Raw genomic sequence first — 17,559 nt, 5'->3', positions numbered from 1 at the left:
TTCCACCGTTCATTACTCAGCAATAACACCATAACTTAAAAATGTAAAAGATATTTCAGGCTCCTCTGCTAAGAAGTAATATTTCCTCACATGTGTCAGGTTCCCTTTAAACAACTATATATGAATGAACTCAGAGTGTACCTTATTTCCAATACATGAATGATGGTATCTATCTATCTATCTATCTATCTATCTATCTATCTATCTATCTATCTATCTATCTATCTATCTATCTATCTATCTATCTATCTATCTATCTATCTATCTATCTATCCCTGGATAACAGAGTATGCGGAACTTTCAAGGTGGATGCTCTCTCAATAAATTGTAGATGTGATAATATAGTATATTGTGCTGATATGGTACCTTGCAGTAAAAGGATCCGATTTTATGGTACCTTGCAGTAAAAGGATCCGAATTATCATCTCTGCAGTATATCAGAATATTTCTATTTTTCACAATATAAGCGTATTCCAAAATATAATTATTTTATTAAATCGTATTTATGACAAACATTGAACACAAAAAAATTTACCCCCAAAAATCTTTTTAGCATTTTTGTCATATACATAAGCATTAAAATAACATTTTAGGGCATATTGATTTACACAGCTGTAGTACACTTTTTATTTTAACAGCTCATTCGAATATAGTACTACTGAGGTTTGATCACATAGTCTGAGGTCTGCTAATGACGGAGATGGATGACTTGCCTGACTCTGTTAATTGGTTGTCACTCATTGTTTGGATGCTAAACACAGGCTGCACAACAATAGGACACAAACAATTACGTCGACATTAGGAATAAAAGAATGGGGTATAAATAGGGAGCTGAGACAGGTGGAGAAAGCAGTACGTTCAGCCTCAGCTTTGCACAAGTCTCTCTTCCTACAATTCGTCTGCTGCACCTCCAGACTGTCAGTATGCCTGACACCTCGGTTCTTGCTTGCTTCCTGTGCCTCCTCGCCTTATCTTCAGCCTGCTACATCCAGAACTGCCCAAGAGGAGGCAAGAGGTCCTACCCAGACACAGAAGTGCGACAGGTGCAGTATCAAACTCCTCAAGAGGCTTCTCATTAAATGCTTTGTAATGTGCCATATTGTATCTGCAGATAGAGGATATGCTAGATCTTGTAGTTCCACCACAGCTGGATAGCATGACGCCTGGCATTTGTAGAACTATAAGTACCAGAAATTTGGGTCTTGTAGTTTTGTCTCAGGTGGGGAACCACATGATGCCTAGAAGTTGTTGAACTATAATTTTCAGAAAGAGGAGAATTATAATTTCAATGCAGTTTAGGAAACACATGATGCCTAACAGTTGTAGAACTATAAGTTTTAGACAGATGAGACTAGCAGTTCTGCCACAACTGGATAGCCCCATAAACACTAGCAATTGTAGAACTAAAGGTTAAAAATGTGATTTGTAATTTCCACCACAGCTTGAGAACCACATGACACCTAGCAGTTGTAAAACTGGAAATCTTAGAAACATGACATTTGTGGTTCCACCACAGCTTGAGAACCACACGATGCCTAGCAATTGTAAAACTATAAGTCTCAGAAATATGAGAATTGTGGTTCCACCACATCTGGAGAACCGCATGTTGCCTACTAGTTGTAGAACTACAATTTTCTGAAAGATAAAAGTTGTGTTTCAGCGTCATCTGGGGAAGATGCCTAGAAGTTGTAGAGCAATATGTTTAAAAAAAAAAAGAGATTCATAGTTCCACCACATCTAGTGCTAGCAAATGTTGGACTAAACATTTAAAAAAATGTGATTTGTAATTTCACAACAGATTGAGAACAACATAACGCCTAACAATTGTAGAACTATAAGTCTCTGAAAGATATTTGTGGTTCCATCACAGCTGAAGAACCCCTTGATGCCTAGGATTTGCGGAAGTAATAGTCTAAGAAATATGATGTTTGTGGTCCTACAATAACTTGGGAACCACGTGGCTCTTAGCAAGTGTGAAACTATAGATATTAGAAAGATGGGATTGGTAGTTCAAAATTAGCAGGAGCACCACAGGATACCTAGCAGTTGTGGAATTATAATTTTCAGAAAGATAACATTTATATTTCAGCTATAGCTGAAGAAACTATGATACCTGGCAATTGTAGAACTATGCGTTTCAGCAAAAGGAGATTTTTCATTTCATTACAGTTTACAAACTTCATGATGCCCAGCAGTTGTACAACTATACGTTTCAAAAGATTAAGCTGGATAGCCACATAAACACAAACTGTTGTAGAAACATCAATTTCAGAAACAATTGTAATTCTACCAAAGCTTGAAGACCACATGGTGCCTAGCAGTCAAAGAACTGGAGAGCTTAGAAACGTGAGCATTACGGTTCCACAACAGCTTAATAATCACATGATTCCCAGCAGTGTTAGAACTACAGTCTCAGAAATATGAGATCTGTGGTTCTATCACAGCTGAAGAACCACATGATGTCTAGCAGTTGTAGAACTGGAGATCTTAGAAAGAAGAGATTTGTGGTTTCACCACAGCTTGAGAACCACAAAATGCCTAGCAGTTTTAGAAATATAAATCTTAAAAACATGAGATTTGTGGTTCCACCAGAGCTTAAGAACCACATGATGTCTAGCAGTTGTAGAGCTATAAGTCTCAAAAATATGAGATTCGGGGTCCCGTCTTAGCTGAGGAACCACATGATGCCTAGCAGTTGTAGCACTATGCATTTCAATAAGATGAAACTTGTAGTTCTACCACATCTGGATAGCTACATAAATACAACCAGTTTTAGAACTATAAATTTCAGAAAATTTTGATTTGCAATTCCACCACAGGTTGTGAACCATATGACCTCTTGCAGTTGTAAAACTGAAAATCTTAGAGAAGTGTGAATTGTGGTTCCACCACAGCTTGACAACCACATGATGGCTAGTAGTTGTAGAAATGGAAATCTTGGAAACAAGAGATTTGTGGTTTCACCACGTCTTGAGAACCACATGATGTCCAGTAGTTGTAGAACTGGAAATTTTAGAAACAAGGCATTTATTGTTCCATCACAGCTTGAGAACCACATGATGCCTAACAGTTGTAGAACTATAGGTTTCAAATATATGAGGTTTATGGTCCCATCACAGCTAAAATATCACATGATGCCTTGAAGTTTTAGAATTATAAGTCTCAGAAATATGAGATTTGTGGTTGTGCCACAGCTTGAGAACCACATGAATCCTAGCAGTTGCAGATCCTTTAAGTATAAGAAAGATGAGATTTGTAGTTCTAACTGGAGAACCACAGGGTGCCCTTGCAGTTGTAGAATTATAATTTTCAGAAAGATGTAATTTGTATTTTAACTACAGCTAGAGCAAGTATGATGCCTAGTAGGTGTAGAGTAATATGTTTCAGATAGATGAGATTTGTAGTGCTACCACAGCTGGAGAACCACATAATGCCTAGCAGTTGTAGTACTATATGTTTTAGAAACTGGAAATTTGATATTTCATTACAGTTTAGGAACAACATAATACCAAGCAGATGTAGAACTATAAATTTCAGAAAAATTTGATCTGTAAATCTACCACAGCTTGAGAACCACGTGATACCTGTAGAGCTATATGTTTTAGAAAGATGAGTTTTGTAGTTCTACCATAGCTTGGAAAAATACGGTGCTTAGTAATATTAGAACAATATGTTTCAGGTCAAGATTTTTAGTTCTACGATAGCTTTTGAACCATGTGTTTTAGAACTATACGTTTTAGAAAGACAATATTTATAGCTTTAACCTAGCTGGGGAACCACATGATGCCTAGCAGCCGTAGAATTGTAATTTTCCGAAAGACAAAATTGGTATTTCACCTACAGCTGGAGAAAATGTGATGTCTAGCACTTGTAGAATAATATGTTTCAGAAAGATGAGATTTGTAGTTTTTTACCACAGCTGGAGAATAACAGGATACCCAGAAGTTGTACAACTATAGGTTTCAGAAACAGGAGATATACTGTATAATGTCATTATAGTTTAGGAACCACAGTATGCCTAGCAGTTATAGAACTATAGGTTTCAGCAAGATGAAACTTCTATTTCTACCACAAGTGGACAGCCACATAAACACCAGCAGCTGCAGAACTATAAATTCCAGCTTGCTGGACATTCTTTTTTTTTTTTTTGCCAAAAAAATGGAAACCATGAAAAACCATTGCCTGACTGCCAAGGAACCCCAATTGACAGCATGCTAGAACTATTGCTTTACAGCAACTAAAAAGCCATATGTATCCAGTCTTCTTTAGATTAGCAAGTGCTCCAGGTAGAATTACAAGTTCTAGCCATGGGTTGCAGGACGACTGTTTGTGCCTTATGTCATTGATCCTCTTATCAGAATTATCAATATAATTATATTATAATCACCTGTAAAAGGCTAAGCTTGCAGTACGAGTTTGTTTGCGAATATTTATGCAGTTAGGAACAATTTTGTGGGAGCGCTAACATGGGTTTGGCTATACATACATGGAGGAACCTTTTAAATAATTTCCAGGTTCCAGGGAACCCCCTGCTAAAATATATTAAATGTACATCTTGCGGCTCATTAGTCCCCAACCCTGATGCAGGCAATCAGCTGGCTCTTGAGAAGAGTTATGTAAATGTGAAAATTCAATTACTGGGTGAATGTCAGTCTGGAGGAGTGGGCGCTCCTAGGCACATTGCATTTGCATACAACCTTCCCTAGGTAATGCCCACATGTCAAAGAAAATATACTGTGTGTATATATATATATATATATATATATATATATATATATATATATATATATATATATACACACACACACACATTTCATGTAAATTAAATCTGCAACCTAAATCTGACCTAAACAGCATGCCACAATCAAAGCAAAATCTTGATTTGCATACTTGTTCCAGGTAAGAAGGCATTGAAGCTAAAGAATCTGAAGGGGAGTCAGGCAACTAGCAATTCAAAGGGAGTAGCTAGCAATGGCAGCTTTGTATTTTCTCAAATGAGATGTGGATTCATGTCTTTTTCAACCCAAATACCTATGTAGCTATGTCTATGGAGCCAACGAGACCTGACCCATTGCTCACTGGGCACCATGGATATTGTCTCAGAAAGAACAGCAGAAGCTGCTTGCCTTTAGACTTTCTCTCTGACTGAAACTCTGTATGGGACCACCTAAATGAAGGAGGAGGAAGAGTCACTGCTCTTAATCATTTTTTGTTGCATAGTTGATGAGGTTGAAAAAAAAAAAGAAGACAGGTCCATCTAGCTCCAGTTTTCGTGTGTGTAAATTTTAATTTGAGCTAGTGAGCTCTGTATACAAAAGGATTTTTCAGCAAAGTAGTTTACGATAGATTGGTAAATGTGAAAGCGCCCACTTTTTAACGAAATGATAAGACAAAACATTTAAACTGAACTAAACTGTTCAATATTTACCTTCCCTCAAGAGATTTGACATGCACAAACTCCTTCACAGTCACCACTTACCTGCCCTCCCCTGCAATCAATGTCACGTCCATGAGCTTAAAGTTAACAATACTCACCCCCAAGCATTGTGACGCCCATGAGCTTAAAGTCGGCAAAACTCACCACATCCTCCCCCCCAGCAATGTGTCGTCCATGAGCTCCCTTGCAGTTGCCAATACTCCCCTTCTCCCCAAGCACTGTGATGTCCATGGGTTCCCTCGCTGTCACCAATACTCCAAATCCCCCCCTCCCCCCTCTAATTATTTTGATTGGCTGGGCTGGAATGACACAACCAGAATGTACATTGAGCTGTATATTCTAAAGTATTTTGCGAGGAGGAGGGTAAGAAGCTTTTATTGCTTTTATTCTGAAGTAAATAATAATTCAGGCTTGTAAGTTTTTTCAAATCCGAGCTTCAATATTATATTAAAAATAAAATAAAAATGTTATAACATTTATTATATTGTAGCTTACCAATTCTTGGATGTGATGGCTGCATTCATTTCTTTTTTAAGGCTTTCTTTCTTCTATTTTCATCTGGTGATCCATCTAGTAAGTCTGTTGTGTTTCAAAAGCACAAACTCTCCAGCAGAATGTATCAGTTTACATGGATGAGACAAACCACTTGGCAATTACAGGAGGGCTTACAACGATCAGCTTTTATTTATTCATGCAAAACCTTTATCCCAAAAGATAAAGCTGTAACTGCTTATAAAGTGTGAACTGGAGTTTGGAATGTATCTAAATCTGCTAGTACATTTAAAGCTACCCCCCCCAAGACTGACAATGCTGCTGTCTGCTGTGCCTCCTGTGCTCATTCCTCCAAAGTTGTGTCTCACAAATACAGGAGGTGCGTTAACCACTTCCGGACCGCCGCACGCTGTTATACGTCCTAAATTTGAAGAGGAATCCAATAATAGTGGTCTCTGTGGCGGATTTACCACAAGATCACTTTTTTTTTGGAGGTGGGAAACCCCCCCCCGCCGCGCTCCGGAGCCGTTGGCAGCGGCAGGGGCGATCGGATGCTGTTCCATGCTGGGTATGGAGACGAGTGAGGGGAAGATGGCCCCCACCTGTCTCCATACCATTTAAAAAAAAAAAAATGTTATTACATTTTAGTGTAAGTATGAGATCTGAGGTCTTTTTGACCCCCAGATCTCATATTTAAGAGGTCCTGTCATGCTTTTTTTCTGTTACAAGGGATGTTTACATTTCTTATAATAGGAATAAAAGTGACACATTTTTTTTTTTTAAAACAGTGTAAAAATAAAAAATAAAAGGTAAAATAAATAAGGAAAAAAAAAAATGTAAACGTGCCCCCGTCCCGACGAGCTCGCGTGCAGAAGTGAACGCATACATGAGTAGAGCCCGCATATGAAAACGGTCTTCAAACCACACATGTGAGGTATCACCGCGATCAGTAGAGCGAGAGCAATAATTCTAGCCCTAGACCTCCTCTGTAACTCAAAACATGCAACCTGTAGAATTTTTTAAACGTCGCCTATGGAGATTTTTAAGGGTAAAAGTTTGTCGCCATTCCACGAGTGGGCGCAATTTTGAAGCGTGACATGTTGGGTATCAATTTACTCGGCGTAACATTATCTTCCACAAAATAAAAAAAAATTGTGTTAACTTTACTGTTGTCTTATTTTTCTAAGTAATTTTCTAGCAAAAATAAAAATGTTTTTAACTTGTAAACAACAAATCTCAAAAAGAGGCTCCCTCCTTAAGTGGTTAATGCAGCCACCACACCTAATGACTGGTAAGCTGCAAAATAATACATTTTTTTTGTTTTGGGTTTAATACTACTAATCATAATGATAAAAAAGCAAATCTATACAAAATCGCTCAATGTCTGTTTTCCATACAGTGTTGATAGAATATTTGTCGGACGGATAGGACTGGGTTTCAGCTTGCAGTGATTGATGTTAATGCCACTAGTGACGGTGGGTTTTCTTTGCAGTGTATACCATGCGGTCCGGGGAATAGAGGCAATTGCTTTGGACCGAACATCTGTTGCGGAGAAGACTTAGGATGTTATATTGGGACCCCAGAGACACTGCGTTGCGTGGAAGAAAACTACTTACCTTCCCCCTGCGAGGCTGGTGGAAAGCCCTGCGGTGCCGGAGGCCGATGTGCTGCCCCAGGAGTATGCTGCAATGACGGTAAGTGAGGCGGACATCCGATTCCTCCTGTATTGAATTGTATTATAACTGTACTGTCTGCTCTCATGTTGTAAAGCGCTGCGCAAACTGATGGTGCTATATAAATCTATATAAATAATTATAATTATTATAATAATACATCATTCATCTACTTTAACCACTTCAGCCCCGGAAGATTTTACCCCCTTCCTGACCAGAGCACGTTTTGCGATTCGGCACTGCGTCCCTTTAACTGACAATTGCGCGGTCGTGCGACGTTGCACCCAAACAAAATTGATGTCCTTTTTTTTTCCCCACAAATAGAACTTTCTTTTGGTGGTATTTGATCACCTCTGCGGTTTTTATTTTTTTGCGCTATAAACAAAAAAAGAGCGACACTTCTGAAAAAAAAAAAAACAATATTTTTTAATTTTTACTATAATAAATATCCCCCAAAAATATTTAAAAAAACAAATTTTTCCCTCAGTTTAGGCCGATAATTATTCTTATACATATTTTTGGTAAAAAAAAAAAAAAAAAAAATCGCAATAAGTGTAATAAATAAATCGATTGGTTTTCGCAAAAGTTATAGCGTCTACAACATAGGGGATAGTTTTATGGCATTTTTATTATTAATTTTTTTTTATTAGTAATGGTGGCGATCTGCGATTTTTATCATGACTGTGACATTATGGCGGACACATCGGACACTTTTGACACTATTTTGGGACCATTGTCATTTATACAGTGATCCGTGCTATAAAAATGCATTGATTACTGTGTAAATGACACTGGCAGGGAAGGGGTTAAACACTATGGAGTGATGAAGGGGTTAAGTGTGTCCTAGGGAGTGATTCTAACTGTGGGGGGGGGATGGGCTACCACTGACATGACAGTGATCACTGCTCCCGATGACAGGGAGCAGTAGATCCCTGTCATGTCACAAGGCAGAATGGGGAAATGCCTTGTTTACATAGGCATCTCCCCATTCTGCCGCTCCGTGACACGATCGCCAGGAGAGTGGCGGACATTGAGTCCACGGGTCCCGCGGGCACGGTCACGCTGTAAGCGGCGGGCGCGCCGCCCGCTAACCCCGCCAATTAAAGGGGACGTACAGGTACGCCCATTTGCCCACCGCTGCCATTGTGCCGACGTATATCGGCGTGCGGCGGTTGGCAAGTGGTTGAAAGCTTAAAAAATAATACGCGAACGTGCTTATGTGTCCTCAGCACAGTCTGCATATCGGGAAAGGGAAAGAAACTGTAATAAGCCTTTCATGTACATAATTTTTTTTTAAAGCTTTGATGTCTAAACCTAAATTAGCAGCATCATTATGCCTCTAGCCTGTAGTTCTAGTTCGCCATGTGAATGTCTCATGCATTCATACAGCAGTCACAAATAATCCCCGTATTTTGTCTGTTTGTATCCTATGGTCATCAGCTTTATCTAGTGGCCATAATGCGGTATTTTCTGGATTGGAGTATTTTAGAAAAATATCACATTATGACCACTAGATGGAGCTGAGAATCATAGGGGATAAACATAAATTTAAAAAATCCTAAAAAAAAAAATTATCACAGCTGTGCAAACAACCAAATTTCTTTTATAAATAGAACCCTATGACTAATTTTTCTGTTTAACAGTGGGTCGGAGAACTAGGAAGACACACGGTTGCACCTTCTTAGTTCTCTGCTGCATGGTTAAAGCTTTCACAGCATGGGGCATTTTACATTTGGTTGTATTGTGGTCATACTGGGGGTTACAGCACGTTTTCAGTTCAATATACAGTAAATTTTAAATACGCTAGATTACCAAAAGTATTGGGACGCCTGCCTTTACTCGCACATGAACTTTAATGGCATCCCAGTCTTATGCCCCGTACACACGGTCGGATTTTCCGACGGAAAATGTCCGATCGGAGCGTGTTGTCGGAAATTCCGACCGTGTGTGGGCTCCATCGGACATTTTCCATCGGATTTTCCGACACACAAAGTTTGAGAGCAGGACATAAAATTTTCCGACAACAAAATCCGTTGTCGGAAATTCCGATCGTGTGTACACAAATCCGACGGACAAAGTGCCACGCATGCTCAGAATAAATAAAGAGATGAAAGCTATTGGCCACTGCCCCGTTTATAGTCCCGACGTACGTGTTTTACATCACTGCGTTTAGAACGATCGGATTTTCCGACAACTTTGTGTGACCGTGTGTATGCAAGACACGTTTGAGCCAGCATCCGTCGGAAAAAATCCTAGGATTTTGTTGTCGGAATATCCGAACAAAGTCCGACCGTGTGTACGGGGCATAAGTCCGTAGGGTTCTATATTGAGTTGGCCCACCATTTGCAGCTATAACAGCTTCAACTCTTCTGGGAAGGCTGTCCACAAGGTTTATGAGTGTGCCTTTGGGAATGTTTGACCATTCTTCCAGAAGTGCATTTGTGAGGTCAGGCACTGATGCTGGATGAGAAGGCCTGACTCGCAGTCTCCGCTCTAATTCATCCCAAAGGTGTTCTATCTGGTTGAGGTGCAGGCCAGCCAAGTTCCTCCACTCCAAACTCGCTCATCTATGTCTTTATGGACCTTGCTTTGTGCACTGGTCCAAATCATTTGGTGGAGGGGGGATTATGGTGTGGGGTTGCTTTTCAGGGCTTGGGCTTGGCCCCTTAGTTCCAGTGAAGGGAACTCTTAAGGCATCAGCATACCAAGACATTTTGGGCAATTTCATGCTCTAACTTTGTGGGAACAGTTTGGGGAGGGCCCCTTCCTGTTCCAACATGACTGAGCACCAGTGCACAAAGCAAGGTCCATAAATACATGGATGAGCGAATTTGGGGTGGAGGAACTTGACTGGCCTGCACAGAGTCCTGACCTCAACACAATAGAATACCTTTAGGATGAATTGGAGTGGAGACCGCGAGCCAGGCCTTCTCATCCACATCAGTGGCTGACCTAAAAAATGTGCTTCTGGAAGAATGGTCAAACATTCCCATAGACACACTCCTAAACCTTGTGGACAGCCTTCCCAAATGAGTTGAAGCTGTTATAGCTGCAAAGGGTGGGCCAACTCAATATTGAACCCTACGGACTAAGACTGGAATGCCATTAAAGGTAATGTGCAAATAAAGGCAAGTGTCCCAATACATTTGGTAATATAGTGTAGATAAAAAAAAAAATCTTAAAATTTTTTTGAGACAGCTGTGCAAACATGCAACCAATTTTTTTGTAAATAGAACCCTATCACTAATTTCTCTGTTTAACAGTGGATCTGATAACTAGGAACACACACAGTGGCACATTATTAGTTCTCTGCTGCATAGTTAAAGCTCTCGCAGCATGGGGCATTTTACATTTGGTTGTATTGCGGCCATACTGGGGGTTAAAGCACATTTTCAGTTAAATATACAGTATATTTTAAATACATTTCCCCAAGATCTGTATAAATAAAAAATGCAGCTTTTGCTGCAATACTCACCTTCTCTCCAGCACCGCCTCCCACAGCTTGACTGGTGATCAGCCTTATTAAAACCACTTCCTGCCCAGGCTCTGATGGATCTGCTCTCTCGGTCCCCTCATTGATCTGGGCTCACAGTACAATTTCTTATAGGGGAGGGAAGCAGTAGATTTTTTCTTAACCCTAAATGATAAAGATATACTTCATTATTATTATTTTTATTATTATTATTATTATTCAGGATTTATATAGCGCCAACAGTTTACGCAGCGCTTTACAATAATTACTGCCAGGCAAATGCTGGATTCAGAACCTGGTTCTGAATCCTAGCTGGTTAAATGTATGGTGGAGAATAGCATGCAATGTCTTCCTACGTGAAACTACATTGAAAGCAAAGGGTTGTTATTTCTGATAAAGGAGGGGGAATAGTTTAGAGAGATTTTAACTGAAGCACATAGAAAAGCCAGACTGCTGTGATGTGAGATTGCAGTTGTGGCTCAGCTGTAGATGCCCTAATGAAGCAGAGGTCCAGTCACCACCAAACGTGGCAGATCGAGACAGAATTTTGATCCATCTAGCTCACTTTATCCTTTATTTCTTAATTTTGTCTGGACAGGGATTAGAAACATTTTAATTGCATTGAAAGCAAAAAACGTACCCTAGCTCAAAAGCTTGGGTCTGAAGTGAAAATGCTGAAGACTGGTGCACAATCTGCTGGTGATCCTGGAACACACCTGCTGGTGATGCTGAAGCTCATATGCTTGTGATGCTGGAACAGCCTGCTGGTGATGTTGAAATGCACCTGCTAGTGATGGTGGAGCACACCTGCTGGTGGTGCCAAAACACACTTGCTGGTAATGTCAAAACACAACTGCTAGTCATGGTGAAGCACACCTGCTTGTGATGCTGAAACACACCTGTTGGTGATGGAGGAATACACCTGCTGCTGATGTCAAAACACACCTTCTGGTGATGGTAGTTTAATTTCCTTTCCAGGCATAGCTGTACTGCAGCAGTCCACTTCGCATCATTTTGTCTGTAATCTGCTGGCGATCCTGGAAGACACCTGCTGGTGATGCTGAAGCACACCTGCTTGTGATCCAGGAACATGCCTGCTGGTGATAGTGGAGCACACCTGCTGGTGATGCCAAAACACACCTGCTGTTGGAGTACATCTACTTGTAATGCTGAAGCACACCTGTTTGTGATGGTGGAACCCATCTGCTGGTGATGCTGAAGCACACCTGCTTGTGATCCTGAAACACAACTACTGGTACTGCTGAAGTACTTCTGATTGTGATCCTGGAACAAACCTGCTCATGATGGTGGAGCACACCCGCTGGTGATGCCAAAACACACCTACTTGATGCCAAAACACACCTGCTCATGATGGTGGAGCATGATGGTGGAGCACACCCGCTGGTGATGCCAAAACACACCTGCTCGATGCCAGAATACACCTGCTCATGATGGTGGAGCACAACCGCTGGTGATGCCAAAACACACCTGCTCGATGCCAGAATACACCTGCTCATGATGGTGGAGCACAACCGCTGGTGATGCCAAAACACACCTGCTCGATGCCAGAATACACCTGCTCATGATGGTGGAGCACAACCGCTGGTGATGCCAAAACACACCTGTTGGTAATCCTGGAACACACTTGTTGGTAATCCTGGAACACACCTGCTGGTGATGGTGGAGCCCACCTGCTTATGATTCTAAAATACACATGATGGTGTTTCTGGAGCAAACCTGCTGGTGATGGTGGAGCACACCTGCTTATGATGCTATAACACACATGTTGGTGATCCTGGAACACACCTGCTGGTGATGCTGAAACAAACACCTGCTGTTGATGCTGGAGTACATCTGCTGGTGATTCTGAAACATATCTGATGTAGATGGAGCACACCTGCAGGTTTGACACTCTTACTGACCTTCTAAGGATCTTTGTGTGTTTATTCTGATTTAGGCTGGGTTCACACATGTCTGCCAGCGGTTTGCAGTCCAGAGTCCAGTGTGTTTCTGTTCACCGGTTCAGGTGCAAATTTTTGCCTGAATTCGCACGTGAACCGGACCCAAAAACTTTTCAAAACCGCACCGCGGCCATCCCGGACATGAGAGCCGGTCACATTCACATGTTATGCAAACTGGGTGCAGTTAAAAACAACATCCAATTTGCATATATGTGAACCCAGCCTTAAACTAAAAAAAATTGGGGGATGTTTCAGAATTTTTCACAGCTGCTTTATTTGCTGGGTCGCAATAGTAGCTCGCTGAATGCTTTCCCTTGCTGGGCCTGCTATTCTTACGTTGGATACTATTAGGAAATGTGAAAGCTGTTTATTGATGACACCTGCTTTTATATAAATCCCAGGTGTTCTGACACATAACATGCACGGTGCATGCTTGTACCAGGCCACTAACTAGTAAGATAAGTCAGCATTGACAGCTCCAACATCCTGACAGATTCCTGGTAAGGAGATAACAAGTTTTCTACATTGGTACAGACACTAGATATTAATGATATTAAAATTTAGGTTAATGCTGCAATAAACATGGTCTCTTTATGTGTACATAAAACGACAAGTGGCCAATGGGGATGTTTAAAAACCTTAAAGCAGAGTTCCACCCAAAATATTAGTTTTCAACTTTTCTCCTGCTAGTTTGAGGTCTTGTCCCTGTATTTTTGATCTTAGTCTCATATTGAGAATATTGTCCTCCTGAACATAATTTACCCCCTCAATGTATTTGAAGGTTTCAGTCATGTCTCCCCTTTCCCTTCTCCTCTCTAGACTGCACAGCCTTTTGTTGCTAAAGTCTCTCCTGATATGTTTTATTCCTCAGACCTTTCATCATTTTTGTTACCCATCCCTTGACTCTTATCAATATAGTTTTGTAAGTGAGGTCTCCAGTACTGGACACAGTGTCCTAAATAAGGTCTAATTAGGATCTGTATAGAGGAATCAGGATCTCCTTCCCCACTGATGATCCCTCTAGTGATAACTAAAGATCTACAGTATATAGAAAAAATCAGGACCTCCTTCTTCCTGGTGATGCTCCCTCTAGTGATAACTAAAGATCTATATAGAACAATTCAGGACCTCCTTCTTTTTGCTGGTGATCCCTCTAGTGATAACTAAAGATGTATATAGAATATTCAGGACCTCCTTCTTCCTGCTGATGATCCCTCTAGCATACCTCCCAACTGTCCCGGATTCCGCGGGACTGTCTCAGGCTGTCAAGTAAGTCCCGGGGTCCCATGGGTCTTAGCTGAACTCCCGGAGCCCACTGCCAGAGCAAGTTCCAGCAGTGGGCTCCATTTAGTGGGATATCATCAATGAATGCAATGTGTACTCTCACACATTGCACCCAGTGAGGATTCCTACATGCCTGCGCTCTCCTATCCTTCCCCTCTGCTTCAATCTTTCTATGAGTCCCTGGATGTTAGACCTGCCCACATCCTAGCAACCGATGACATGTTTTGTAGCCGTCCACTCTGCCACCGGACTCTGGCTCCTGCTTACTGCCTCCCAGCCTCTCCCAACAGTCTGCACACATGGATGACAGGGCGGGGTTAAAGTGTTCCTTCATACACTTTCCCCTCTACTAGCTCTACCCCTCCCCCTGCTCAGTGGGTGATGACTCTTCCCGGAAACATACTTCCCCCTCCTCGGACTCCTCTGCAGGGTGGCTACCGAGTAGTGTGTCCTGCCGTGAGCCTGGCTCCCCCACCTCTGATAACTTTTTTCAGCTGCTGCAGAGTTCATGGAGGGGGGAGGGGGGGGCTGCTGAGTGTTGTGGTGCTGGGGAGTGACTGACATCTGTGGGGTTCCCAAACCCCAAATCCCTTCCCCTTCCCTTCTTGCATTTCCCCTCCCTGCCTCTCCACCGTAAATCAAACACCCTCCCTGCCACACCACCCTAAAATGACCCCCCCTGTCACTCCACCCTAAACAATAACCCCCCTTCCTGCCTCTCCACCCTTAAAAAACCCCCTTCCCTGCCACGCCACCCTAAACAATAACCTCCCTTCCTGCCTCTCCATCCTAAACAACCTTCCCTGCCTCTCCACCCTAAAAAATAACCCCCCTCCCCGCCTCTCCGCCCAAAACAATAACCCCCCTCCCTGCGTCTCGACCCTAAACAATAACCCCCCTCCCTGCCTCTCCACCCTAAACAATAACCCCACCTCCCTGCCTCTCCACCCTAAACAATAATCCCCCTCCCTGCCTCTCCACCCTAAACAATAACCCCGCCTCTATGCCTCTCCACCCTAAACAATAACCTCTGTGTATAATGATAGGGTTAGTATGAGGGAGGTGTCCTTTGTAACAATGGGGGTTACTGTTGCAGAAGGGGTCCTGTGTAATGATGGGGAGAGAGATGGTGGTAGGGGGGTTGGTTTTTTTTAACCATGCCCCTTAAGCCCCTTCCATTGTTAACAGTCTGACCACACCCACTTTTTGGCGTGATGTGCCGCATGCTTACATCAGCCTCAAGTGTCCCTTATTCTCAAGTTCTAAAGTTGGGAGGTATGCTCTAGTGATCCTAAACTTTTATTTGCTTTTCCCACTGCCTGGCCAAACTGAAATAAGTACCCCCAAATCTTTATCCTCTGGCCAACACTGTACCCCCAATGTTGTACTCTCTCAGGGGACTCTTTTTCCCTAGGTGCATTATATTACATTTAGAATCATTGAACTGATGTCTCCACTGCTTTGACCAAACTTCCAGCAAAGCCAAATCATGTTCCATGTTACAGACACCTGAACTCAGTTCTGATACCCGCTTTGTTAATTAACAGTTCTACCCTCATCTCTCAGCTTGGAAAGATTGTCAGTTTATCAGCCCTGTACTTAAATTGGAGACAGGTCACCCTCTGTGGCAGAGGTCTCCAAACACCCCGGCACCAGGGACTGGCTTTCTGGAAGTCAATCCCTCCACAGACGGGGTGGCGTGGGAGGGGGTGGTATAGCCTGCCACCTGAAGTCAGCTCATGGGCCTCACCAGTGCTCTATGATGATGACAAACCTGCCCCGGTCCAACGCTCCTTCCTCCACTTCTCCTCCCCCTCCCCCTCATCTCTCTTTCTCTTCTTCCTGACGTGACCACAGACAGGGAAGGGAGTAGTGGTGCTGGGAGAAGAGGAGTGGGCACCCTCGGGTGGTTAGAAGGTGGCAGTGCAAGTTGTGTTGGTTACCTGTACACGACCCCCCCCCCCCCCCCAAGACATGCAGCCCAGCCCTCAACAGGCCACGGACTGGCACCAGGGATTGGGGACCACTGCTCTCTGTGTCCTTAAATCAGCCATTCAAATGACATGACATAGTGGATCATACATAATCTGCCATAATAGAGTAAGCAAAGACAGCCTTAGTGGAATAAACAAGGGTAGTAATACTGGAACATACAAGTCACACACGTAAAATTTCTATTTCCATGTAAGTATAAATATCAGTAGTATCCTATTAAAAAAAATAAGTTTCTTGGTAAATATTTGGTCAAAAAAGTACATGCAGAATAACATAAGTATAAAACAATAAATGTCCAATTTCAGAATATGATGTACAGGTATATCTAAATGACATACATGATCCAATGGGATGTTTTTATTTTGTGGTAATATTAACTGTCTTTTTCTGTAACTGCAGACAGTTGCACTATGGATTCCAGTTGCCTGGATGAAGACAGCGAGAGGCAGCGAGTTTCTCCAGATCAGAACATGACCCAGATGGACGGATCAGCCAGCGACCTCCTCCGGAGACTCATGCATATGGCAAACAGGCAACAGCAGCAGACGAAAAACTACTGAGCACAGCGCCGCCTCCTGTTACCTCACTTTGTAACACGTGCTTAATATATCTACAGTCTGCCCTTTATTTATGATGAATGTATTGACAAAAAAATGGCTGACAGCTTATTGTATATAAAGTCAATAAAGTCTTTTATTGCACTGTCGTATGGCCCGTGCATTTTTGAACATAGTTGGATGACCAGCCAGTTTGTTTGGGTCCTTTCCTACGGGTCTAAAGAAAATTTTCAGAATAGAGGTTCCGTCGCTATATTCTCAAATATTACATATCTTCATCCTTGTTTTCCTATTTAGTGAGTCACTGATCCTTCTGGCCAGTGAACTCTTGACTAGTGTACATGTTCCAGTTAATGATCACTAAATAGTGCAACAATGAGGATCTCGGCCACAAACCTTCAAACTCAAGTTTATTTACCTTTAAACTTTAGGGGGGCAATCTGTGGTCAGTGGGAGTAGAAAATGCCTCGACATCAGTGGTCAGTGACAATAAACAATGCCCCAGGCTTGATGGTTACTGGGAGCAAAAAATGTCTCAGTCTTGGTGGTCAGTGGGAGTAAAAAATGACCCAAAACCTATGGGGAAGAGACAATGTCCCATCATTGGTGTCAATGGGAACAATAGTTCCCCATCAGTAGTGTCAGTAGGTGGAATAGTGTCTCATCAGTGGTTTCACTAGGAGGAATA

General features: G+C 42.1%; 1 protein-coding gene across 1 annotated transcript; it reads left to right on the top strand.

The window, feature by feature from the left end:
- Nucleotides 1-816: 816 nt before the first annotated feature.
- On the top strand, nt 817-17,020 carry LOC141126017 (vasotocin-neurophysin VT). The gene is made up of 3 exons (XM_073612313.1): nt 817-1,043; nt 7,422-7,623; nt 16,714-17,020. Exons 1-3 carry the CDS (start codon nt 924-926, stop codon nt 16,872-16,874), a joined length of 483 nt encoding a protein of 160 aa, XP_073468414.1. The 5' UTR covers nt 817-923; the 3' UTR covers nt 16,875-17,020.
- The last annotated feature ends 539 nt before the right edge of the window (nt 17,021-17,559 follow it).

Source organism: Aquarana catesbeiana, linkage group LG01 (assembly GCF_042186555.1).
Source record: "Aquarana catesbeiana isolate 2022-GZ linkage group LG01, ASM4218655v1, whole genome shotgun sequence".
NCBI lineage: Eukaryota > Metazoa > Chordata > Amphibia > Anura > Ranidae > Aquarana > Aquarana catesbeiana.
Note: the sequence above shows the minus strand (reverse complement) of the source record. Positions and strands in the feature narration are given on the sequence as shown.

Bases quoted from the DNA above. Each gene is read 5' to 3' on its own strand.
- LOC141126017 (XM_073612313.1), top strand. From the start codon at position 924: ATGCCTGACACCTCGGTTCTTGCTTGCTTCCTGTGCCTCCTCGCCTTA. The intron at 1,044-7,421 runs GTGCAGTATCAA...TTTTCTTTGCAG, and splicing joins CAGACACAGAAGTGCGACAG to TGTATACCATGCGGTCCGGG. The intron at 7,624-16,713 runs GTAAGTGAGGCG...CTGTAACTGCAG, and splicing joins AGGAGTATGCTGCAATGACG to ACAGTTGCACTATGGATTCC.